Source organism: Pseudorca crassidens, chromosome 1 (genome assembly GCF_039906515.1).
Source record: "Pseudorca crassidens isolate mPseCra1 chromosome 1, mPseCra1.hap1, whole genome shotgun sequence".
Lineage (NCBI taxonomy): Eukaryota > Metazoa > Chordata > Mammalia > Artiodactyla > Delphinidae > Pseudorca > Pseudorca crassidens.
In genome coordinates this window covers 29744960-29769429 of record NC_090296.1, presented here as the reverse complement: position 1 = coordinate 29769429, position 24470 = coordinate 29744960, and the positions used below count along the sequence as shown (strand labels likewise).

General features: G+C 51.9%; 2 protein-coding genes across 11 annotated transcripts in view; one reads left to right on the top strand and one right to left on the bottom strand.

Moving 5' to 3' along the window:
* Window positions 1–19699, top strand: part of PAPLN (papilin, proteoglycan like sulfated glycoprotein) — a 36935-nt gene extending 17236 nt beyond the window's left edge. Inside the window, exons 15-27 of the mRNA XM_067731182.1 lie at window positions 4662–4742; window positions 4910–5165; window positions 6147–6267; window positions 6610–6724; window positions 7732–8209; window positions 8984–9121; window positions 9257–9381; window positions 9663–9789; window positions 10422–10559; window positions 11252–11379; window positions 11486–11594; window positions 13896–14062; window positions 16458–19699. Of these exons, the coding sequence (XP_067587283.1) occupies window positions 4662–4742; window positions 4910–5165; window positions 6147–6267; window positions 6610–6724; window positions 7732–8209; window positions 8984–9121; window positions 9257–9381; window positions 9663–9789; window positions 10422–10559; window positions 11252–11379; window positions 11486–11594; window positions 13896–14062; window positions 16458–16600 (2126 nt within the window). The 3' untranslated portion in view covers window positions 16601–19699. The remainder of the gene's footprint in view (window positions 1–4661; window positions 4743–4909; window positions 5166–6146; window positions 6268–6609; window positions 6725–7731; window positions 8210–8983; window positions 9122–9256; window positions 9382–9662; window positions 9790–10421; window positions 10560–11251; window positions 11380–11485; window positions 11595–13895; window positions 14063–16457) is intronic.
* NUMB (NUMB endocytic adaptor protein) overlaps window positions 18896–24470 on the bottom strand; it is a 187474-nt gene continuing 181899 nt past the window's right edge. For 8 of the 10 annotated variants that reach the window (XM_067731248.1, XM_067731230.1, XM_067731267.1 and 5 more), the window contains 2 exons: window positions 22151–22297; window positions 18896–20997 (listed from right to left, as the gene is read on the bottom strand). In XM_067731248.1, coding sequence (XP_067587349.1) covers window positions 20282–20997; window positions 22151–22297 — 863 coding nt within the window. In that variant the 3' untranslated portion in view covers window positions 18896–20281. The remainder of the gene's footprint in view (window positions 20998–22150; window positions 22298–24470) is intronic. The other 2 variants (XM_067731291.1, XM_067731301.1) reach the window with 1 other exon arrangement.

Here is a 24470-nt window from a genome sequence, read left to right as displayed (position 1 = left end):
CCCTGGGCCGGGCTCCTGGGGCTCCTTCGCCTGGGCCTGGCCCTTGGGATGCACGAGCAGATGGATCCTCGGGCTCTTACAAGTCCAGCTCCCTGGAGCCACTCGGTGTCCCGGGACCCTGGATGCCTTCCTGGAAGAGGCTGCCCTGAACTTACCCCAGAGAGGCATTCACATAGGTCGAAAGGAGGGAAACAGAAAGAGACCTTCAGGCCAGGCTGAGTTGTAAAAGAAATAACCTTCATTGCTGTTTTCATAATTATAAAAATAATTATGTTCATTGTGGAAAATTTGGAGAATTTAGAAAATTAGTATATAGCGAGAAACTTAAATTACCCTTGACTCCATCCATTGTTGGGATAAATATTTAGTGAACTTCCTTGTAACGTATGGGTGATTTTTGTATCTCCTTTTTGCCCCTAATGACATTTGGTCTGTGAACATTTTCGTCTTGTGATTTCTAGGGGCTCCACAGAAGTCCATGGTGGGTATGAATTTAGAATTTAGGTGGTTCCTGCTGTTTTGGGTACTGTAACTAGTGCTGTAGTGCTTACTGGCAAGTGCCCAGGAGGAGGGGCCGAGGGTGCAAAGAGGCGGCCTCCTGAGGGGTAGGCTTCTGAGCGGACACACCAGACAGCTCTGCTTCCCCGTCTTTTCTAGACTCTTGAGCAGTGCTCGCCAATAGAAATAGAAGGCAAGCCCCACATGTCATTTAAAATTTTCTAAGAACCACATTTTACTTATTATTTTTAAGAGTTATTTATTTTATATATATATATTTATTTATTTATTTATTTTTGGCTGCATCAGGTCTTAGTTGTGGCATGCGGGATCTTCATTGAGGCACGTGGGATCTTGCGGCGCGCAGGCTTCTCTCTAGTTGTGGCGCGCAGGTTTTCTCTTCTCTAGTTGTGGCGCATGGGCTCCAGGGCGTGTGGGCTCTGTAGTTTGCAGCACGCAGGCTCTCTAGTTGAGGCACACAAGCTCAGTGGTTGTGGCGCGCAGGCCCAGTTGCCCTGCGGCATGTGGGATCCTGGTTCCCCGGCCAGGGATTGAACCCACAGTGCTAAAATTTCACTGGTGTAGTCGATCTCGATTTAGATATCATGAAACGTACAGTTGAAAAAGCAGATTCACATCCCCAAGTTGTTCCAGACATACTGAAGGTTTTTCAATAAATGAATCAAGTGTCAGTGTTTAAATTTAAAAATAATTCTAGTTCGGTAAAATTTAAAACTCAGTTTCTCAGTCCCTCAAACCACATTTCAAGTGCTCAGTAACTGCGAGACCAGTAGGGGCCCAGGACCAGCCCTCGGCACAGGGTATGGGGGTGATGACAGGTCTGTCCAGGGCGGGTGCTCTTCGGGCTGGGGTAATGCTGAGGGCCTCAGGCCTCTGGCTACTGATTAAATTTGTCTAATAGGTCCAGGGGAGCCGCTGAAAGTTTTGGAGCTAGAGTGACGCCATGAAAGATGTTTAGGACAGATTTGGCACCTGCCTGTCAGGCCAAAGTGGAGAGAGTTGAGAAGTAGGAGCCAGGTGGGGAGCAGGTGCAGAAATCCAGGCTCTTAGAGAGAATGATGGGAGTGGAGGGGCCGGCGCTGGCCCAGCAGAGCCTCATCCCCTGCGGGTGTGGGTGTGGGGAGGGGCCCCGGACTCCAAGTTAAGCCTGAAAAGGTGGCAGAGAAGAGTCACAGGAGGGGAAGCCAGAGGCAGGGTGGGCTTGGCAGAAAGGTGCCTTTCAGGCAACGGAGAGATAACAGGAATTCCAAGGCTGGCTGGGGGCTGTGAACGCAGGGCCGAATGTGCGTAGGAGACCAGAACAGGGGAGAGAACTGGAATCAGCCTTGTCCGAGGTTTTGGCCCAGGTTGGGTAGGTAATAAAATGAAAACAAAGATTTTACCTCTTCTCTACTGGAATCTTCCAACCCATAATCATTATTTTTAAAATATTCCCTGGAGACTGGCAAGATGTCCATGCGAGAATGGGATTTTCACTTATTTTATTTTTTATGACTTTGTTCCACTAGGTAGTAATATGTTTATTGTGGAAAATTTGAAAAACTAACAAATAGAAGGAGGGGACCCCCCGCACCTTTGCCTCACAAAACACACACACACACACACACACACACAAAGCACTCAGAAACTTTCACTGTGAGCATTTTGGTGGTTTTGTTTTTTTAATTTATTTTATTCAAGTATAGTTGATTTACGATGTTGTGTTAGTTTCTGCTGTACAGCAAAGTGATTCAGTTTTATTTTTTGAAAGATTTATTTATCATTATTTTTTGTTTTATTTATTTTTGGCTGCATTGGTTCTTAGTTGCGGCATGCGGGATCTTCGTTGAGTCATGCGGGATCTTTCGTTGTGGCGCCTGGGCTTCTCTAGTTGTGGCGTGGGTTCCAGAGTGCGTGGGCTCTGTGGCTTGTGGCACGCAGGCTCTAGTTGAGGCGCGCGAGCTCAGTAGTTGTGGCACGCAGGCTTAGTTGCCCCGTGGCATGTGGGATCCCAGTTCCCTGACCAGGAATCAAAACCGCATCCCCTGCATTGTAAGGCAGGTTCTTTACCACTAGACCAGCAGGGAAGTCCCCAGTTTTTTATATATATGTATGTGTATAAGTATATATGTTGTTTTCCATTATGGTTTATCTCAGGATATTGTATATAGTTCCCTGTGCTATACAGTAGGACCTTGTCGTTTATCCGTCCTCTATGAAATAGTTTGCACCTGCTAATCCCAAACTCCCCATCTACCCCTCCCCCACCCCCCTCCCCCTTGGCAGCCACAAATCTGTTCTCTGTGAGTCTGTTTCACAGTCACTGTGAGCATTTGGGGGGTGTCCTGCTAGTATTCTTTTGGGTATCATTTTTAAAAATTCCTATTATCCTAATCTTATCTACTCAGCCTTTTGCATTTTTTCTCTAATATTTTGTGATGAAAATCTTTTTAAGAACTTAATATTGAGGTGGTTAAACATCATACAGCATAAAATTCACCCATGCTAATGGTACAGTTTGTGGTTTTTAGTAAGTTCACTAAGCTGGACAAGAGACGATGAGGAATTTGGATCACACAGGAAAGTTGAAGAGCTGTGTGGTGAGCAGCCACGTGCCCACCATCAAGTTCACAATTAATATTTGTTGTAATTACTTTTTCATCATCTACTCTCTATCCCTTCATCTATTAATCCAATTGTTTTTAATATGGATTTTTAAAAATTGACGTGAAAATCAACAGTTAACCACTTTAAAGTATACAGTGTGCTGTTTTTATTTATTTATTTATTTATGGCTGCGCTGGGTCTTCGTTGCTGCACGCGGGCTTTCTCTAGTCGCGGCGAGCGGGGGCTACTCTTCGTTGCGGTGCGTGGGCTTCTCACCGCGGTGGCTTCTCTTGTTGCGGAGCACGGGCTCTAGGCGCACAGGCTCAGTAGTTGTGGTGCACGGGCTTAGTTGCTCCGCGGCATGTGGGATCTTCCTGGACCGGAGCTCGAACCCGTGTCCCCTGCATTGGCAGGCGGATTCTTAACCACTGTGCCACCAGGGAAGTCCAAGTAGACAGTGTGCTCTTATTTGTTGTGTTCACAATGTTGTACAACGACCAACTCTCTAGGTTCAAAAATTTTCATCACCCCATATAAACACCCTGCACCCATCAAGTAATCACTCCCCATTAACCCTAGTCCCCTTCCCTGGTCACCTGACCTGCTCTCTGTCTCTATGGATTTGCCAATTCTAGATAATATCAGATAAAAGGAAGAGCAGATCTTTTGCATCTGGCTTCTTTCACTTAGCGGAATGTTTTTGAGGTTCATCCAAGCTGTGGCATACATCAGCACTTCATTCCTTGTTACGGCTAAATCGCATTCAGTTACATGGATGTGCCCGATTTGTTTATCCATGTGTCTGTTGATGGATATTTGGGTTGTTTTTACCCTTTGGCCATAATGAATAATGCTGCTATGAACATATTCATGTAGGAGTTTCTGTGTGGGTGTGTATATTCAGTTCCCTTGGGTATATATTTAGAAGTGGAATTGCTGGGCTCTGTGGTAACTCTGTTTAACTTTTTGAGGAACTGCCGGGCTGTTTCCACAGTGTTGCACCATTTTACATTCCCACCAACAGTGCATGGGTTTCCAGTTTGTCCGCATCCTCGCCGACACTTGTTATTTCAGTCTTTTCTGATTAGAGTCATCCTAGTGCATACGAAGTGGTGTCTCCTTATGGCTCTGATTTGCGTTTCCTTAATGACTGATGATGTAGAGCATCTTTTCATGTGCTTGTTGGCCATCTGTGTGTCTTCTTTGGAGGAGCATATGTTCAAGTTCCTTGCCCATTTTAAAACTGGATTGTTTACCTTTTCATTAGTCCAATTAAAAATGTTTGTGTATCATTTTTTGCTTTATGTCATTGGGATCAAACATAAACGCTAATTTTACATGTGGCTTTTCCTTTTGCTGAACACGTAACATGAGCATTTTCTATGCAATCAAAGACTCTCTTGAAACCTGGGAAGGGTGTTTATAAAAACACAAGTCTGCTCCTTTTTCCTTCTACTGTCCTGGGTTCCCCAGGTCCTGCCTGAGTAGTGGGGTGGGAGCAGATGTTGGTGGGGGTGGCCTTCCCTCTGCACCCTGACTGCCCCGGCTCCCTGCAGAAGTCCCCAGCATGCAGGACATGCACACCAGCCCCAGGGACCCGTGGATGTCTCTGGGCCCACAGGAGGCCCCCACCTCAGGTGAGAAGCTCAGTGGAAGCCCCCAGCCCCGGGCCCTTGAGATGGAGGTTGAGGGTGGCGGCAGGTGGTTTGGGGGGATGGGGAGAGGTGGGTCTGATGCGGACACAGATGGAGGGTGAGGAGCCAGGTGGAGACATCACATGACCTCTGCTTCCTCTTCTCTCTAGATTTCAGAGACCAGTGGTGGGCACCCCAGGAGCAACCCTCAGCTCAGGGTAACCCCAGAGGCGACCAGAGCCCACACCTGCCAGCCCCGGGCCCAGCCCCATCTCTGCGGCATTCCTCACACCGGCAGCCCCTGAGGTCTGGCTTGGGGCCCCGTGACTGCAGACACAGCCCCCATGGGTGCTGCCCCGATGGCCACACTGCGTCTCTTGGGCCGCAGTGGCAAGGCTGCCCGGGGGCCTCATGTCAGCAGAGCAGGTGGGTGCCTCTTCCTTCTCCCCAGGTCGAAGAGGGAAGATGTGTGTTCAGGGGGTGTGTCTGATGCACGGGCAGTGTCTCTGCTCGGAGAGGGCGTGGGGTGGCTTAGCAGAGCTCCAGGCTGAGCTGCCCTGGTAGCGCAAAACCGAGGGCTTGGGTTCCTCTCGCTGAGCTCCTTAACGTGCTGGCTGTGGGCAAAACCCCCTGCTTTCTCTGCAGAAGTCAGCCTGTTGAGATGTAGCCTGAGGCTCTGGGAAGGCAAGTGGGCTATGATTCTAGCTCTCCGATCCAAACCAGGCCCCCAGTCCCTCAGAGGCTGTGGTGCTAAGGGCTGAGATTCGCGCCCAGCAGCCTGGGGGTGGTTCTCAGCTCAGCCGCTTACCGGTTGCGTGCTGGGTGACTTGGGGCAAGTTATTAACCTCTTTGATCTTGGCTTCCTCTGCTGAGAATTGGGAACAATGACAGCCACTGACTGGGGTTCCTGTGAGGCTGAAACGAATCACATGGTGCCTGGCACATAGAAGGTGCTTTGATATGTTCCTTCTTTCACCTTCCTTCCCAGCTCCTGGTTGGTGGAGGTGAACTAAGTGGTGGGCTCCTCTGACACCCTCTTCTGCCCCATCGCCCAACCGCTGACATTTTGTAAAAACTCCCTGGGAACCTGGTGTCTGGGCAGGTTCAGGTGCATTTCCCCTCCTCGGCTTTGTGGTGGGCTGTGTGAGTTGAAGATCTCTCAATTACTAAGGGTTCAGCCCTGCGTATTGTTTTCCTGTCGCCCTCACTGGGAGCCTCTAAGCGGCCAGTGGACATGGCAGAGACTGGGGTTCACAAACCCGTCTCCCACGCGGATCTTCACCCGGTCAGGCCCTGGCTCAGGGAGCCTCAGAGCCCGGATCCTGGGATGCAGGAAGCTCAGGGTCCCTGGTAGGGGTGGGGGTCAGGGCTGGGTGGTGAGGGGAGGGCTGTGTGATGTCTGTCTAGGTTCGGGTGCTGTCCTGACGGGGTGTCTGTGGCCGAGGGGCCCCATCAGGCTGGCTGTGCGAGCTCTTATGGACGCAGCAACACCGGGAGCAGGCCACAGTCGAGAGAGGTGGCTTCCACGGTAAGTGTCTGGTCACGTGAGGGGCAGGAGTCCAGCCCCCGAGCCTGCTCAGAGCCACTGCGACCCAGGCTCTGCAGCTTTAGCCTTGCAGAAAGGAGGTCCCTGAAGCCGGCTGGACTGGACCATCCTCTGGAGGGCATAGGGCTTCAGCGACAGGCCTGGGCTGGAGCTGGGGGGTTCAGCCAACATTCTCCTGGCCTCTGATCTGCCCCCAGGGCTGGGGTTATGCTCCGTGCGTTCACTGTTCTGTCCCTCTTCGTGCCATCCTCTACCTGGCAGCCTAGAGTTCCCGCCAAGAGCCAGACTTATTTCCAACTTCCCAACCTTGGGCTTCCTCCCCAGGCCCAGCAGAATGAGCCCAGTGAGTGCCGGGTCTCCCAGTTCGGCTGTTGCTACGACAACATGGCCTCTGCGGTGGGCCCTCTTGGGGAAGGCTGTGTGGGCCAGCCCAGCTACAGTGAGTGGATGCCCCTTCCTGTCCTTCCTGGTGGGTAGGCTCTGGTCCCACTGTGCTCGCCACCCCACCCAGAGCCGAGAACCTTCCTACTGCCTTGGTTATTGCTCTTTTCTTCCACAAATACTTACTGATCACCTACTAGGTGCCGGGCCAGAGAACAGTGCAAGATTATTATCGTGTCCAACAGTTTGCACTTGTCGCCGCCTGGTTGCTTGAGGGAGTTGGGGAGAGTTGTCAGTGGGGATTCCACAGAGAAGGAAGGCTGTGCTGCCCCCGGGGCTCAGCCCCCTCCAGAGACAGGGAGGTCAGGGCTGGGATGGATGGGGTGTCCCCACCCTGCCTGGGATGAGTCCTGGAAGGAGGGCTGTGAGGCGGGTGCATGGGTGGAGTGCCAGGGACCATCACAGGGACGTTGGAAGCCAGGTGGGCTGGTGGGCTGAGTCTGCAGGGGGCTGGGCACCTGGATGGGCTTTAAGCAGGGGCCAGCGTGGTCACATCTGAATGCGGAGAGGGAGCAGGCTGTGCCTGGGAGGAGGGTGATTGTTATGGGCAGGCTGGGGGCTGGAGAAAATTCAGAGCTGGTGAAGGGCCCTGGGAACAAGGGTGGGCCCCTCACTGGGCATCTTCACAGGCCTTTGGGGGCTCAGGGCTGGGTCCTCGTTGTGAGCTAAGCACAGCAAGGTTTGGCCCTGGGGTTGCTCTGTGTGCACCCTTGGGGCCTGGGTCAGGTGGGGAAGAGCATGAGGGAGCCTGTCCGGGGAGCTCATGGCCCTGACCTTTGGACGGCTCTAGTTCTGGGGGTGGAGGTGGACGGGGATGATTGTGGAGGCTGCTGGGTTCCCAGCCCAGGGCAGGTCTGGGCAGTGAACAGACTGTCCCCAGGGCTGGTCAGGGGCCCAGTGTAGATGTGCTCCGTACCCTGGGAAGGGCCTCACTCCTACGTCCTGGGCAGCGTTTGCAGCTTCGTTACTGGGTCTCGGTGACCTGCGTCCTCCCTGCCCCCTCAGTGTACCCTGTGCGGTGCCTACTGCCCAGTGCCCATGGCTCCTGCACGGACTGGGCCGCCCGCTGGTACTTCATCGCCTCCGTGGGCCAGTGTAACCGTTTCTGGTATGGTGGCTGCCATGGCAACGCCAATAACTTTGCCTCAGAGGAGGAGTGTGTGAGCAGCTGCCGGGGACCCCAACATGGGCCCCGCCGACACGACCCCGGGGCCTCTGGCCAAAGCACCCATAGAGACAGTGGCGGCAGCGGTCCTGGGGACCAGCAGGAGGCCAGCCGGCACGGGGCGGGGCCTGTTGTCCAGAGAAAGCCCTTGCCTTCCGGTGGCCTCTGGAGGCAAGATCAAGAGCCTGGGCCGGGGGCCGTGGACCACAGACAGGCCTTTGGAGAAGGGCCGCAGGGCCAGGAGCTTGGGCCCAGTGCCGCTGGACTGGGCGGAGACGCAGGACCACCAGTGCCACCTTCCCACAGCTCCTCCTACAGGTGAGGCCCACCTTCCCCAGGTGGGATGGGGGATTAGGGACCCAGGCCCAAGGGCTGAGCCTTTTGGAGCTAAAACCCTGAGGTCAGCTGGGCCCCCCTCCATCCCTAACCTGGAATCTTCCAAACAGCCCAGACTGGAGGGCCTTGCTACCATCATTCTACAGATGGGGAAGCTCAGGCTTTGGAGATATGAGACTTGCTTAGGGTCAGGCAATCGGTGGATGGTGGTGCCTAGACTCTCCAGCAGATCTTGCCGGTATAGCCCAGGGCCTGTCTAGTTGAGGCCTAGGTTATAAGCTTCATGACCTTTGGCAAGTCATCCAAATTCTCGAAGCCTCAGTTTCTTGCCCTGTAAAGTGGTGATGTGATCTCATAGGTTTAATGTGGGTCTCATTTGTTGTTAGTCTTGTGACTGTCATATTAATGAGATTTGGGAAGATTAAAAACAAAATAAATAAAACTTTGAATTCCAAAGGGATCAGGCATGTGTTTAGCTCCCCATGGGAACCTGGTGTTGCTTCTCTCCCAGCCTCTCCATTCCCTGGGCTCTGTGCCTATTCTGTGCTCTGGCAGGAACAGGTTGAGGTAGCAATGCCTGGGGATATTGGGGGGGTGGGGGAGGGCGGATTCCTGAGTCCTCGGGCTTCTGGAGCTTGGCTTCCCCTGGGACCCTCTGGCCCCACCGGTGCCCAGGACGGGATGGGCACCAAGCTTTCTGTGTGGTGAAGTCTCTGGTCCCGGCACTCATGCAGACCCTCCCTCCCACCTTTCCAGGATCACCCTGGTAGGCTCGGAGCTCTCCCTGGTACAGGTGGCTCTGGGGCAGCTGGTGCGGCTCTTCTGCCCAGATGACAGCTCCCTGGACCCCCACGCCAGGTGGCAGAAAGACGGGCGGCCTATCTCCTCTGCCAGGTGTGTGTGCAGCCTGCACAGCCCCTCTGATCTCCTGGGACGGGCGGGTGAGTGTGGGGCGACGGCGCCTCTTGTAGGAGCCAGGCTCATCGTTGCCTCAGGAGCCCAGAGCTCAAGCGCCCTTTCTTCATTCAGGCACCAGCTGCAGCCCGATGGCTCCCTGGTCATTAGCCCCCTGCGGGCAGAGGACACTGGCACCTACAGCTGTGGCAGCACCAGGCCAGACCGTGACTCTCAGAAGATCCAGCTTCGCATCACAGGTCTCTGTCCCCAGCCCCCCGCAGTGGGTCTCACGGGCCCCGGGGTGGGGTACCGGCCGGGAGGGCCTGGGCCGGGGGGCCTCGACACTGGAGGACTAGTGTTTCCTTGGGCCAAGGCCTCCTGGTGGCAGGGACCACATGCTCCAGCTGGGCTGGGGCGGATGTGTTGCCCCTCGTGGCCCTCATTTCTCTATTTGTTCCCCACGGGCCCCATGGCCCACCCTTCCTTCCACCCCCTTCTCCCCACAGCTCACCCCTTGCTTCTCCTTGCCTCATGACAGGGGGTGACGTGGCCGTGATTCCTGAGGCTGAACCAAGGCACTTCCCTCAGGCCAGGGACCCCAGCCTAGGGGGCGGTTCTGGGGGCCGGGGGGCCGTCTCCTCCTCGCACCCATGGCCCACGAGCAGGTAACAGTGTGCAGTGCTGTCTCGCTCTTGGTCTGCCCCACTGAGGCCGGGGTTAGGGGAGGTCTTGGGGAGAGCGGGGGGAGGGTGGGTGGTCCCAGGCCAGCGTGTGCTGTGAGCGGGCTTGCTGGTGCCTGCTCAGGGCTCTGTGAGGGGAGGGCTGGGGAAGCATGGCTCCCGGAGCTCAGCTTCTGGAGGAGGAAGGGGACCCCGCCCACCACCCTGAGTCGTGGGGAACGGAGCCAGGGCCTGGCCCAGGCCTCAGGAGCCGAGGGAGGGGAGGACACCGGCAGCTAGAGGGCCTGAGAAGGCCTTGAAGAAGGGCAGTTTACGGAGGGGACGCAGAGAGCTGGGGGTGCCCAAGTCAAGGACCTGGAGGCAGACGCGCAGGTCGGTCGGGCGGGGGACAGTCGGAGGTTCTGGGTGGGGAGGTGAGATAAGCCACAGGTGTCTTTTAGACCTGGTCCAAGATGTCCCAACCGGAACAAAGGGGTGATGTTGGGAAGCGGAATCTGGCTGGAGAGGGGGAAGGGGCCCACGAGGCTGTGCGGAGGTCCCGTCCCCTGACGTGGGTGGGAGTGGGGGAGAGGCAGCTGCAAGAACCCCCTCACGGCCGTGGGGTGCTTGCTCTGCAGGCTGCGTCTGGACCGGCACCAGCCTGGGGTGGTGGACGCCCATCCAGGCCAGCAGATCCGGCTGACCTGTCGTGCTGAGGGCTTCCCACCCACAAGCGTCGAGTGGCAGAGAGATGGGCAGCCCCTCTCTTCTCCCAGGTTCGTTCAGCTCCTTTCCCCTCCCGCCTGGCCGGCCTCCAGCCGCACCCCCACTGGGGCAGGGAGCTGCAGGTGCCCCCTGGTCCTGAGGAGGGCCCCAGGGCCCCTTGAGGGTTGGAGCTGTGGCGTCGGGCTCCTCGGGCAGACCGCATTTGGGTCTCCGGGCCTTTCTGGACTGTGGTTAGCGGACAGAAGTAAGGGCCTGCTAACAGAGGTGACAGCTGAGCGAGGAAACAGAGGCGGACACACTTCTGGCCGTAATCCCAAGGGCTCACGTTTACTGGGCCCGTTCGGAGGTGAGGCTTTTCTCCTCCTATGACCTGCAGAGGAGACCAAATAGGTGGGTGCTAGTTCATCCCCATTTGACATGCACAAGCTGAACACCACACAGCTCCTAAGTGGTAGAACCAGAACCGAGCCTAGTAAACAAGTGTAGCAAAAACTAGAAACCCAAACCAGAATTATTTTGTATCAGAAAACTTGACTTGTTTATTCAGGCTCTAAAGTCAGGCATCTTTAAGGAGAGTGCCAGCAGCTGGAGGGCCTGAGGGCTGGAGGCCTACTGGCCCTTGGTCAGATCCCAGTGACAGCAGGGGCTGCTCAGCCTCTCACCAGGGGAGGGAAGATCCTGCCCCTCCTGCCCCCTGCCGGGCACCTTGGGGTGGGGACACCTGATTGTGCTTGGCCCCCAGACACCAGCTGCAGTCCGACGGCTCCCTGGTCATCAGCCGCGTGGCTGTGGAAGATGGAGGCTTCTATACCTGTGTTGCAGTCAACGGGCAGGACCGAGACCAGCGCTGGGTCCAGCTCAGAGTTCTGGGTAAGGCGGCAGTCCCGGGCGGGAGGGTGAGTGTGGCCGGTGGCCTCTGAGGTCAGGTGGGCCAGGATGGGCGTGGTGGCTGACAGTGCCCCCTCCTTGGGCCCAGGGGAGCTGACAATCACAGGGCTGCCCTCTACGGTGATGGTGCCAGAAGGTGACACGGCCAGGCTGCTGTGTGCGGTGGCGGGCGAAAGCGTGAACATCAGATGGTCCAGGTAAGGCTCTGCTCCAGGCAGGCCTGGCCCTCGGGCCCTCGTACCTGAGGTGGTACAGCCCAGACAGAGGGGGTGCACCTTCCTGCGGGATGCTGCGGTCACCACTGCCCCCTCCCCTTATTCTTCCACTCCTGCCTCCCGGCCTGGTGTCAGGGAAGGGGCCACAGCGCCCTCATACCGACGCCCGGAAGCCCCCTGGGACTGCTCTTTTCTGTTGGTCGGGCTACCCCGGGTTTCTCAACCTCGGCACTATTGAGATTTTGGGCTGACGCGTTCGTCTGTTGGGGTGCACTGGAGGACGTCTAGCAGCGCCCAGGCCATCTACCTGCCAGATGCCAGTGGCACTCCCTCCCAAGTCATGGCAATGAAAAGTCTCCAGATGTCGCCAAATGTCTCCTGGGTGACAGAATCCACTGGCGTTGAGAAACCCTGGGCTGCGCACAGCTCTGAGGACTTCAGTGGTCTTTCACCCCAAATCTGTTGGTCTTTTATTCATTCAGCGTTTTTTTGCCCACTTCCTCCTTGCAGTATGTCAGGACTAGGCTAGGCTCTGGGGATCCTGGGGTAATCTGAGTCCCCCAAAAACTCCCAGGCAGGAGATGGCCCAGTGTCCCCCAGGCTCCAGAGGTTTGCCTTAAGTGCGTCTGTGTACAGTGGGGTGAGGCTGTCTCCTGTCTGGGAGAATGGATGAAGGGAAGGATGTTCTTGGTCAAGCCTCAAGGGTGAGTATTGGAGCGATGATGCCAGGATGGGAATGGGCCTGCACACTGGCAGGAACGGTGAGGGGCACGGAGGTCAGCTGCCTCTCTGTGGCCTTGATGCCAGGGAAGGTGGTGGGAGCCTCTGCAGGCTTCTCAGCTGGTGCCCTCAGCCGGCCCTGCCCTGATCAACTGTGGCTGTGATTATCCTATCAGGCCGGGAGCTTCCCAGCAGCAAACATGCTCAGGACACCCCTCTTCAAAACAAACAAACATAAACACACCCTCCTCTGACCCAGTGTTTCCCTGCAGTGGGGTCCTATATTGCGTCCCCTTCATGCACGGCTGTTCACATTATCTTGGTCTGCTCACCTCCCTGCTGGCAGCTCAGCCCTTGCCCCGGGGCCTCTCCTCCACCCCCGCACCCCCATGCCAGGAACACTGCCCTGACCGAGGTCACCAGTACCTCCCTGTTCCTCAGTCCTTGAACAGACTCAGTCCCACATGACCTGCAGTCTCCTTCCTGCTTCTACGGCTGCAGCTTCTGTTTTACTGGCCCGCTCATCACATCCCTCTCTCTGAGAGGCTCTTGTACCTTGAGGTCTGTCCTTGGTCCTCGGTCCTCGGCTTTTCTCTAACTTCACCTTGGGTAGCCCTGTAGACGTGAAGTTTCCAGGACCATCACTGCTGAGACACTACCTGGGTCCAGACCTCAAACCTGATGGCTCCTGGTGTCTCAGAGCACCCGAAATGCGAAATGGGGGAAAATAACCTCACCATTCACTCCTCATCCTGCCCTGGGTCTCCCCACGGTGGAGGTGCCCCACCACTGCCCAGTAACCAAGCTAGGAACCTGCTACCCTTGATCTCTTCTCCCCCACCTCTGACCCTCACCCAGGTCCCTTTGCTTTACTGTCTGTCTCGTCAACCTGTGTGCACACCTGCGGCAGCCACTCACCTGGCCTCTGCCCTCGGGCTTGTCCCTGCCCCACGCTGCGGTTGGTGATCCTTTCCAAGCACACGTGGCGTTGTCAGTCCTGCTCAGCTCACACCCCTCGCTTACCCCCAGGATCCGGTCCGGACTCCTGACAGGAGCCGTGCGCACTTCCTCCCACACCCACTCTCCTCGCTGCGGCCATGGCCTTCCTTCAAACCCCCGGGTCCCCGTGTCCTCCTGTCAGCCAGCCGCTCCTCCTCACCCTCAGGTCAGGCCTCGGCCAGCTGTCCTCCTTAGGGAAGGCTCCCCTACCACCTGCACCCCGCCCCACCTCGCTGGAGGCAGGATGCTCGTGTCCTTCATCCCGCTGCTTAGAGGACCTCTGTGGACGAAGGGGGAGAGAGAGACTCCTGTGGGGATAAGGGGCAGATCTGCAGTCACTTAGATCAGCTGGTGTGAGTCCACCTCACTTCCAAGGTATTTTGCTTCGGCGTTGCTGGTCTATCATCTTGGTACCAGACCCATCCCTTCCTTAAAGTGAGGGGCTGCAAAGAGGGAGTCGTTGGCTCTGGAGTGGCCTTGGATCACCACCTCCCCCTGGCCCCGCGAGGGCTGGCACAGCTTCCCAGGGCCTGGACAGCTCTCCCAGTGTCCTCTCCCCCCTAGGAATGGGCTGCCGGTGCGGGCCGATGGCCACCGTGTCCACCAGTCCCCGGATGGCACACTGCTGATCCACAACCTGCAGGCCAGGGACGAGGGCTCCTACACATGCAGCGCCTACCGTGGAAGCCAGGCGGTCAGCCGCAGCACCGAGGTGAAGGTGGTCCCGCCGGGTAAGGAAGGCCTACCCCAGGCATCTGCTTGTCCTTGAGAGCTGGCTGCTTGCTGCAGAATGCGGAGGGGGCAGGCTCTGCAGTCCAGGGGACTCAACTCCAAGTCCTGCCTCACCTTGCCAGTTCCTGGTAGTGTGACTTGGAGCAGGCCAGTTATCATGGGGCTTGAAACAGCCTGGGAGAGAACTGCCAGGGTCTTTCCGTGCTGGTCAGCCTGGATGGTCAGGCCTGGCTACCTCCTGTCTGTGGGGCTGAGGCTGGAATTGGCCAGGCTAAAGGTTGAAGTCTGGTAGAAATGTTGCTTAGTGAGCGGGACTGACAGTGGGCTTCCAGTCTGAGCTCCTTCAGAGAGCAACTGGGCCGCACACGTCCCAGGGCCCAGCGCAGTGTCTGCATCACCAGGTGCTCAGAGACTCAGTGATGGAGTACGTGCCTGCGTGAAGGCGTTGCCTTGGCCAAAGCACCGTCCTGTAGGGGCCACTTTTCACCTCTGTCCTGCCCAGCAAATAGATCCTTGTCTGTGTATTTACCAAACTTACGAGACTTGAGACAGGGCCAGAAGGCAGATTTATGAGAGAAGGAGAGCTGTTAGGAGGATCCAGATGGGCATGTTTGTGATTAGCTATAGACATGTCTACCTGGGAAGCTAAATTGTAATTAGAAATTTGGTTGATGCTGAAGTTTGGTGGGGCTCCTGATGTGGTGTGACGTGACTGCCTTCCTGGATAGGACACTATGGCCTCAGTCCAGCTGCCTTTCTCCCGCCCCGTTAGATGAGCGTTGCTAATCTTACTTTTTTTGTGTGTGGGCGGTGGGGGGGACCTTTCTTGATGAGAAGCTATCTCTCTCCCTCCTTTAACAGTGTTCGTTCCATCGATTAGGCTGCATGTTATCTGCTGTCACCCATGTAAGCTTTTTGTAGCATTTCACTGCTTGAGGCTGTCTCACTGTGCCCTATTCGTGGTTTGGTGGCATGTTGGAACTGCAGTGTTCGAATCAGGGTGGGGGGCCTTGAGCTAGTCACACTCTGGTGTAAGGGACATACTTCTACTGTGAAGACCTCTCAAGCTTTTTGCCTAAAAGTTTAGGGTGAGAAACAGAAAATATCGTAGGGTTAAAACACTTAGAGTCACTCACACTACTCTAAGTGAGTGGGACGGTCACTCACACTACTCTAAGTGAGTGGGAATGCTATGGGGCAAAACAGTTACATGCGCACATTCTAGCCATGGTTCCTATGTGCCCCAGGTGCTATTATTATCTCCACTTCAGATAAGAAAACTGAGAAACAGAGAGCTTAAGTAATATTAATTTGCCCAGAGACCCCCGGCTAGAAGTGGCAGAGCCATGATGGCGCCCAGGCAACCAGCGTGCTTCACCAGCAAGCCCAGCACCTCCTCACCTCTGGCCGTGATGGGTCCAAGGGCTGCAATGGCTGAGATAAAGTTGATACCAAAGTTATGATTTTTAAGAATAGGCATAGGTGGCTTGCTCTTTATGTAAACGTAAGTAGTTCATACTCTTGTATTATCGGTATTACTTTATACAGCCGTCCACTTGTTAGGTATGGTCTTTCAGTTGTATTTTAGGAGGGAGCAGGGGAGAGGGCATGGAGTAGGCCATCCCCAGCCCCGTGAGATGACTTCAGGGAGGTGCTGCTCAGGCCTAAGCCAAGCTGAGTCATAAGAGCCCCTTCCAGAAAGAAAAGGCCACTTCAGTGCTAAGATGAAGCAGCAGGATGAAACTCTCACAGGGATTTATAAGATACTGAAGCTTCCAGTAAATTCAGAGGGGGAGGCAACCAGCACTTTGTGCTCGATGTAGTCTCAGTGCCACAGTTCACAGCCTGTCCTCCTGTCAGCTTGCCTAATACTCTTTGCTGTCTCCGGGGGAAGTGGAAAAATTGGAAAGATGGGGAACTAAGTGACTAAGCTGGGGCTATTGAAGGCACAAAACTTTTGAGGTAGGAGGAAACCAGTAGTGAAAGAGAACACAGCCTTTGCCGACTCAACTGTGCTTAGGGCTGACCCTGCTCTCTCTTCTGCCCCATCCACAGGCTGCAACAGTGTCGTCCAGCTCTTCGGGTCTCAATGGTCAGGGCAGGGGGTTAACTTCCAGAGATGTTTAATCATCCAGGCAGTCAATATTTGGGAGTCTGTGATGGGCTGTGCACTGGGCGGAAGCTGCAAAAGAATGGGAGGACAACTGCATGCTGAAGTGAGGCCAGTGACAATGGAAACTGAGAGCCCTCCCATAGCTGTACATACAGGTGTCACAAGGTTACAGTGTGACAGCACTTTCCTTTCAGGGAAACGAAATGAAATGAAATAGTAGGGGAGAGTTCTCAGCCTACACAGAGCTTTCTTACCACCCTCTCTCCCCCGCTGTCTTGCAGCACTGGCCACCGTGCCGAGGGACCCTGGCAGGGAGTGCATCGACCAGCCGGAGCTGGCCAACTGTGATTTGATCCTGCAGGCCCGGCTCTGCGGCAATGAGTACTACTCCAGCTTCTGCTGTGCCAGCTGTTCCCGGGTCTAGCCTCCTGCTCAGCCCATCTGGCAGCAGGGATACAACTCACAGGGCTGGGAGAAGGGGAGACAGGCTCTCAGTCTCCCCTGTCTGGCTGGCAAAGGGAGTTCTCCTCCGGAGACACTGGCCTCTTCAAAGCTGCTCCGGCAGTTGAGCACCAGCGGCAGCCTCCCTCTGTAGTCCCAGCAGTGTTTGCTTCTCTGACGTACCACAAGCGCCTGCTGAGTTGTCAAGAAGAAGCATCTATTTGGATAAGGACATCCTTCACTTTACAACTTCCCTCTAAAATTTGTTACACAGAATCAGTTCACTGTGTTTTAAAGAAAGCCACCAGGGTTCTCACTTCATTTAAAGCTGTGTGGGGAGGTGTGTAATGATCTCAAAGTTAATACCTATCTTCTACGGGAACACTAACTCCTGTTGTGTCAGGGAAGCATACTTTGATAGAACTAGGTCTCATCTGGGGTCCAAACAGCGGTTCATTGCTCTAGCCTCTCTCGCCCTTCTAGGTAGTATAGCAACCAGCTTCAAATCCCATCTGTGCATACGGTCATTAATAGCATGATGTTTGTGAAAACTGTCGACGAAGTGGAATATAAATGAAAGGCCCAGTATAGGGATTTGGGATGAAACAGCAGCCACTGCATCATTATCTGAGTATGAAAGAACTAGAAAAGCGCCTTCCTTTCATCAAGAGGCTGGATGGAGCCTTCCTGCCGAGGCAGACATGCAAAGCCAAGCCGTGAGGATCGTCTCACACCTGCAGGGAGCAGGTGAGCCTGTTCGGTGCAGTGACCACCAAGGAGCCTCTCCTCCTCAAGCCAGTATGTCTGATGCAAAATACTTGCTGCCAGATAAAAAGCAGACTGTTGGGCTTCCCTGGTGGAGCAGTGGTTAAGGATCCGCCTGCCAATGCAGGGGACGCAGGTCTGAGCCCTGGTCCAGGAAGATCCCACATGCTGCAGAGCAACTAAGCCCGCGAGCCACAACTACTGAAGCCCGTGTGCCTAGAGCCCGTGCTCCGCGACAAGAGAAGCCATCGCAATGAGAAGCCCACGCACCGCAAAAGAGAGTAGCCCCTGCTCGCTGCAACTAGAGAAAGCCTGTGTTGCAGCAACAAAGATCCAACTCAGCCAAAAATAAATAAGTAAATAAAACAAAAACACTATTATAAAAAACAGCACCAGCAGGATGGGGGGGAACCAATGGAGTGGAGGGCAATGTAATACAGGGAAGTGGTTTCAGAAATGGTTTGAGTTGGAAGAGGTCATTCTTCCTCTCTTGGAGCCTCTTAATTCCTTGCTGCTAAATCAAGAGGCCTGGTTTCAGTGAGTTTCCGAGTTTCTTTCCACTTCTTTAACCTTCTACACATCCTCCAGAGGACTCTGGCTGGGCCTAGTAACAGAGGTTATTCTGGGACACAAGAAAGACAGGCATTACAGGGAAAGGTGACTTTTTTTATTACCAACACACTGGCTGGAAAAGACAAACAGCTGCATCATGGGTGAGTGATACTTCTTCTTGGTCTACGTCTCATTCAACAAAAGAAATGTGGTGGCACAGGTCTTTTTTTCATTTTTAAAAAAATATTGAGGTGCATCCCTTTCCCTAACCATGGCTGGTTTTGCTGTAGAAATTGGAAAATAAGGGCTACCTTCTTGGACTCCCCCGTTCTTTAGTTAAACTAGTATTTGGCAAATTTGTGACACACTTCAGAAGGTAAGTTTGAGGTAGGTTAGTTCTTGGAACTAGTCACAGAGTAGTGGGGTAAGGTTAGAGGCGAGAGTAAAACTCAACCTAGACCGGTGGTTCTCAACCTTCTTCCATACTGGGAGCTTTTTAAAAAACTGAACCTGGGGTTCTACTCTCCAGAGATTTTGATTTAATTGGTCTGGAGTATGGGCCAGGCATGAGGATTTTAAAATCTCCCAGATGATTCTAATACGTATCCAAAGTTGGAAATCACTGCTCCAGCCCAGCTTCTCAGAATGTGAATCTCGTCACAATGCAGATCCTGACTAGGTCTGGGGTCGGCTGAGGTTCTGTATCTCTAACCAGCTGCCAGGTTGAAGTCTGCACTTTGAGCAAGAAGAATCTGACATCAGAGATGCGCTTAGGAACAACCAAAGCCTAAAGTGTGGATACAAATATGAATTTTAAGAATATACTAATCCCGGTGAAAGATTTTCTAGCCATCAACCTAGAAATCTGTGGCGGCAGTAGAATGGAGAGAGGACAAGACCAAAAAGAACCAAAACTCACTTGCTAATAAAGGGGAAAGAATAGCCCTTCATGGCCAAAAGCTTCTACCACGAACATTTATTTCTGTTAAAGCAGATTATAAATTCTCATCAGTACAAATATATATAACTTACATTTGATTGTAAGGCCGACGTTCAAAAGTAAAAATGAGATGGGATCTCACGTTGTTACCAGAGGTCAAGTGGCTGCAACTGGCAAATGGGATGTTCTGCTCACTGGGAGGGAGAGGGATGGACACACACACCCCCACATGCACACGCACAAGCAGTGCTAATAAAACTAGAACCTCCATCCCCACAAAACTCGTGGGAACAAAACTTACTTAAAGCAAAACCCACCAAGACCTACATGACAAACCAACACAGTAACCTGTGTTCCTGTCTATGGATATGATTATGTCATTGTCACCTTAGTGTTAAAACAAAGTAAAGGATTAACATAAGGAAACTGCAGCAATATATAGAAGAAAATACATATTCTCTATTTAGATTGATTCCATTAAAATAATGACATTAGAATTTCTTTATAGGTTTTAAACCAGGACAATACTGCTCACTCTTTATTTAAAACTACAACCTAGTTGACTATATTGGTCATAAGCATGATTGTTGTTGCAATGTGCTACTTACAGTAAATGATACCAAGTAAGCTAGGGATCCCGTCTGCAACTTCCAACCCTTCCTCTTTTTACTTCAATAGGCATAATGATAAATCAATCTTATGTACAATTTCTTACAGCTAACCCTTTACCTTTGGCAAGATTACTTACAACTCATACAACTTTTTAATAGTGAGAACTATTTAAAATATTCTAAATGCATAAAAATAAAGATTTTGGCTTTTTGATATATATTTATAATATTTATTCTTACTCAAAATGGAAGCTCAACTTTACCCCTAAAATATAGCTCTGCTGGGCGGCTCCTGATGTGCCCTCCTGGGAATTCTGGCAGCACAGCCTGCCTCTTGTCCCCAGCCCAAGCACAGGCCACCTTGTTTTTGATCTTTAAGACAGGCCAGTACTGAGGGAGGAGGCAGGTGAATGGCCTGAAAAACAAAGGGAGATCGTTTTGCTTCCCGTTGTGTTTTATATTCCAGTAAATGTGCTTTGAATACAGGTTCCTGTTCAGATACTTCTGCCTCTCTGTTGCCAGAGATTTGTGAGGGCCTGAGGGAGGAAGAGGGGGGCAGAGGGTAACATTTCCTTAAATTCTTTAGTCTAACTGCAAGACAGCTCTTCTCTAGGAATGGTTTTCTCCACTTTTTTCAATCACCCCTTCAGCACTCTATGCCTGGACATGCTCCTGGGGACCTTTGGGATTAGTGAAAAGCATACTGGTTGGGAACACAAAGTCCCCTTTGCTCCTTTGACCTCCACCCTCCGCCCTTGCCTAAGTACAGACAAAATACGTAAACCATAAGGACTGCTTAAAGTTCAATTTCAAAAGTCTTCTGTAAGTCACTGGAGAAAGGATTGGTGGGGGAGGGGTTAGTACGCTGCTTGGACTTGCTTTCTAATGCGGCCCACTGGGCTTCGAAATGATCCACTGGGCAGGTGCCTGCAGGAACCTCTGTGTGCTTGTCTCCTGAGGCCAACCTGCCATCGTCTACACCATTGAAAGCTGCAGAACCGTTGAGGTGCTGAGCAGGAGGCTTAAAGAAGGGACTGGCAGTAGCACTGCTTGTCTCGTACTGAGGGAATGTCTGCTGCTTGACCAGGTTGGGAGACTGATGGGGTTGGGCAGCCTGAGGGTGGCCTGCAGTGCCAAACACGTTGGCAACCATCTGGGAGGGAGTGATGCCCACCACAGGCACATTAGGGGCTGGATAGGTCATCCCGTTAGCCACAGGATAGGACTGGGCAGGGACAAAGGCTGGCTGCAGGGGTGGGACCACACCCACTGGCACAGGCTGAGAGGTGAGGAATGCATTTCCTTGGAAAGGTGGCGCTGGCTGGGAGATGGCACTGGGTGGAGGAGGTTGGAGAACTGGCTGCAGAGGGGCAGCTGAGGCCTGGGGCTGCTGAGCCCGGACGCACTTGGACACCTCTTCCAACCAGCGGTCAGCCTCAGAGGGAGTGCGTCTGTGACCAGCCTGGAAGAGACCTGGAGAGACAGCACCAGAAGATTGACCCCACTCGGTCCCTGGAACCAACAAGAGGAAGAGAGGAGAGAATCAGAATTATTAGGGGCTTCTTTCTTCACTGGATAATCTTGGCTATTTGAATGAGCCTAACGTAGAACAAGCCCCCCAGTGGGATATTCTGTGGTTTTGGTAGGTGGGAGGAAAGTCTCTATTACCAGGTTTTGTGGTAGGACAGGGAGAACCCATGAGACCAAGTGGCTACCTCAGCCACACTGAGGAGCTGCTAGATATGGCTCAACTGCATCGAACCAAGGCTGCTGGCTGGCATCAGAACCCGTCCCCACCGTTGCTGTGGCCTGCACATACTCTAAAGGGCCTGAGGTAATTTACCTTCTGCTCTAACAGAATGAAAAGAAAATAACCAGCGACTTGGTGCCGTACTTTGTGGCCCCTTCCTGGCTTCCAGACATATGTTGTCTTCCTGGTGAACTGCCTTTAATGTTATTAAGTTTTTTTAAAATGTTCATTACAGAAAAACTAGAAAATATAGAAAAGCAAATACAAGGTGCTTTTTGCAGCCTTTTTTGTAGGCCTGCCATTGTAAGAGGCAGAGTCGTCTCTTCCTGCAGGCATGGCCACGGATCTGCATCCAGGGACAGGCTCTCTGGAGGTGGGGCCCAGGAATCTGGGTATTACGGAGCTCTATGGGTGCTTCTATGGTCCTAAGAACTATCAACCTAACCTCTTTAGTTCCTCTCTGAAGGAACCATCCTTTCTTTTCGTCTTTTTTTAACTGGAGTACTGTTGCTTTACAGTGCTGTGTCATTTTCTGCTGTACAGCAAAGTGAATCAGCCATACGTATACATATATCCCCTCTTTTTGGATTTCCTTCCCATTTAGGTCACCACAGAGCACTGAGTAGAGTTCCCTGTGCTATATGGTAGGTTCTCATTAGTTACCGACTTTATACATAGTAGTAAATATGTGTCAATCCCTATCTCCCCATTCATCCCCTTGCCCCCTTGGTATCCATATGTTTGTTCTCTATGTCTGTGACACCATCCTTTCTTAGTAGTAGTTTATTTCCAAGAGGGATCATACTTTTCCTAAAAGGACTCCTCCCTGGTTCCCACTCAGCTAAATGGCTGATTTTTGAACAAGGGTCACTTATCTGATCCCAGAATCCTCACCATCATCTGTGGTCACCTTACCCGAATGTGTGGCTGCAATTCCCTTGTTAGCAGCATCAGGGGCATAGGCCCAAGGGTTGGTTTCACGCACAGGCATTGCTACGGGTGCTAGAGCAGTATGGGCTGGCTTAGCAGCAAGCACATGGAAGGCTGAGTCAGTGCCATTAGCTACAATGGGAGCAGACAACACCAATGTAGTTAAATTCATGCAAGGTGTACAGGTGGCCCCTTGGAGCTGGGTCAGTCAGGTCAATGTGCAATACTGGTGGAACACATAAAACAGAAAAGTTGGTGTTGGGATAACCATGCCATTTGCAATGGATACACAAACCTTTTGGCAAAGAGGGAATTAGAGGATGTAATTAAAATGGGTGTACTGATAAAGCTGTATGACTCTTTTAGGAAAATACGTGTATGGAGAGAGAGGAAATGAAGACTAGAAAAACAATTTCAAATTAAGTTGAACAGAGCTGCTTTGTATTACAAGCAGGAAAAAGTCTAACTATTCTAAGATACAGCTTAGCCTTCGGCATAATGATATAGACAAAGTATTTTCTTCTCCTACCACTATTCCAAAAGATCAAATTATGCCAACAATAACAACAATGGTTAAATACAGTAAGTCCTTATTATGTGCTAGGCACTATGCTAATAGTACTTTAGTGTGCATCATCTCAATTAATTCTCTCAAAACCCCCATATTACAGATGAGAAAAATCAAACTTGGTATATGTTTTCATATGCTTAATAATTTTTTAATTTGCTATAGAATTAATTTCATCTTTTTTAAAGGTTTTTTTCCCCTCAGTAATGTTTGTAATATCTCAAGGCACCTACTGTTCTTTCCTGTCTCCCTTTATTAAAATCTCCTAACCCGTGCTCCTTTACTCCAGACATCTATTCCATCACTTTCTATTCCTTAGCCTAGCTCTCTATATTTCATATGGAACAGACAAGCAGGCACCTTCTCCTGCCCTCCACCAATCAGTCCCTCTTTAAGACTCAGCGACTATGCTTATGGCATTGGTATGATTTACCCAGGGCTTGCCTAAAAGACTAGCTTATCCACACACTGAGATTCCCTTAAAGGCAGGGAAAGGACTATATTCTATTCAGTTTTGTATACCCACTGCCCTGTAAATAGGCACAGAGTAAGTAGACTGTAACAGGAAGTATATTCAGAAAGACCTGGGTTTAAATCCTGGCTGTGTGATTTGGGCAATTTACTTAACCTCTGTGAGCCTCATTTTCTGTATCTGTGATGCCTACCTCAAAGGGTTGTTGTGAGGATTAAATGAGATGAAAAAATGTATGTCCTTACCATGATGTATGTGGTAGACACTGTGCTAAGTGCCCAATAAACTGTGCCTATTATTATTGGTAGTATAAATATTTGTTAGATGAAATGAAAAGCCACTTGGTGCATATGACTATTAAGGTTTTTTTTTTTTTTTTTTTAAAGAGACTCCCTCCTACAGGAAAAGCATGTTGTAGCTTTTCAATAAGAGCAGGCAAAAAACGTCTCCACAGAAAAACTTTTTCTGAGCTCTCTCCCAAAAGAAATGAAGAAAGATCAACTACAGGAGCTCAAATTCTAAAAGTCTGTAATTTAAGTTATATAGACTCTTTGCTGACCTTTGAGTCAATACCAACTATTAATTCAGTATCTCTGAAAACAACAACTTTTACTAATTCTTCAATGCCACAAAGGCTAATTTTAGGATACTTGTTATGGAAAATGAAATGAACTGAAGTACCTTTTTCTTTATGGGCCTCTTGTGACAGGGTAGAGACTAGATGGGTCCAGTCTTGGCACCACTGATAATTTGGGCCAGATTGTTCTTTGTTGTGAGGGTGGCTATTCAGTGTGGCAGTAAACAACACTGAAGGATGTTTACTGCCATGCCTGGCCTCTACCAGGATGTCAACAGTAAGCACCTGCTACCACATTGTGAAACCCAAAAAATGTCTCCAGATAATGGATACCGAATTTTCCCTGAGGGGTCAAAATCACCCCAGGTTGAGAACCACTGTGCTAAAGAAAGCATAAGGCTAGAACCAACTCTGATGACTGCTGTTTCTGGAGAAATGGCTGGATACTCTGACTCTTAACAGTTAAGTAGCAAATAAAGCAGTGGGTTGGGACTATAGATGCTCCTGATAGAATGGGATGAAAGACAGGTAGGTACGTGCAAAATGACAAATGCAGACATCTCAGGAAACAGGAAGGGGAACAAAGCACAAAGACACTGTCAAATAGGGAAATTTAACAATTCCGAGATAATATCAAACAGGGAAATTAGTGGGTATGACCAGGTCTTGGGAAGCTCAGAATGCCAAC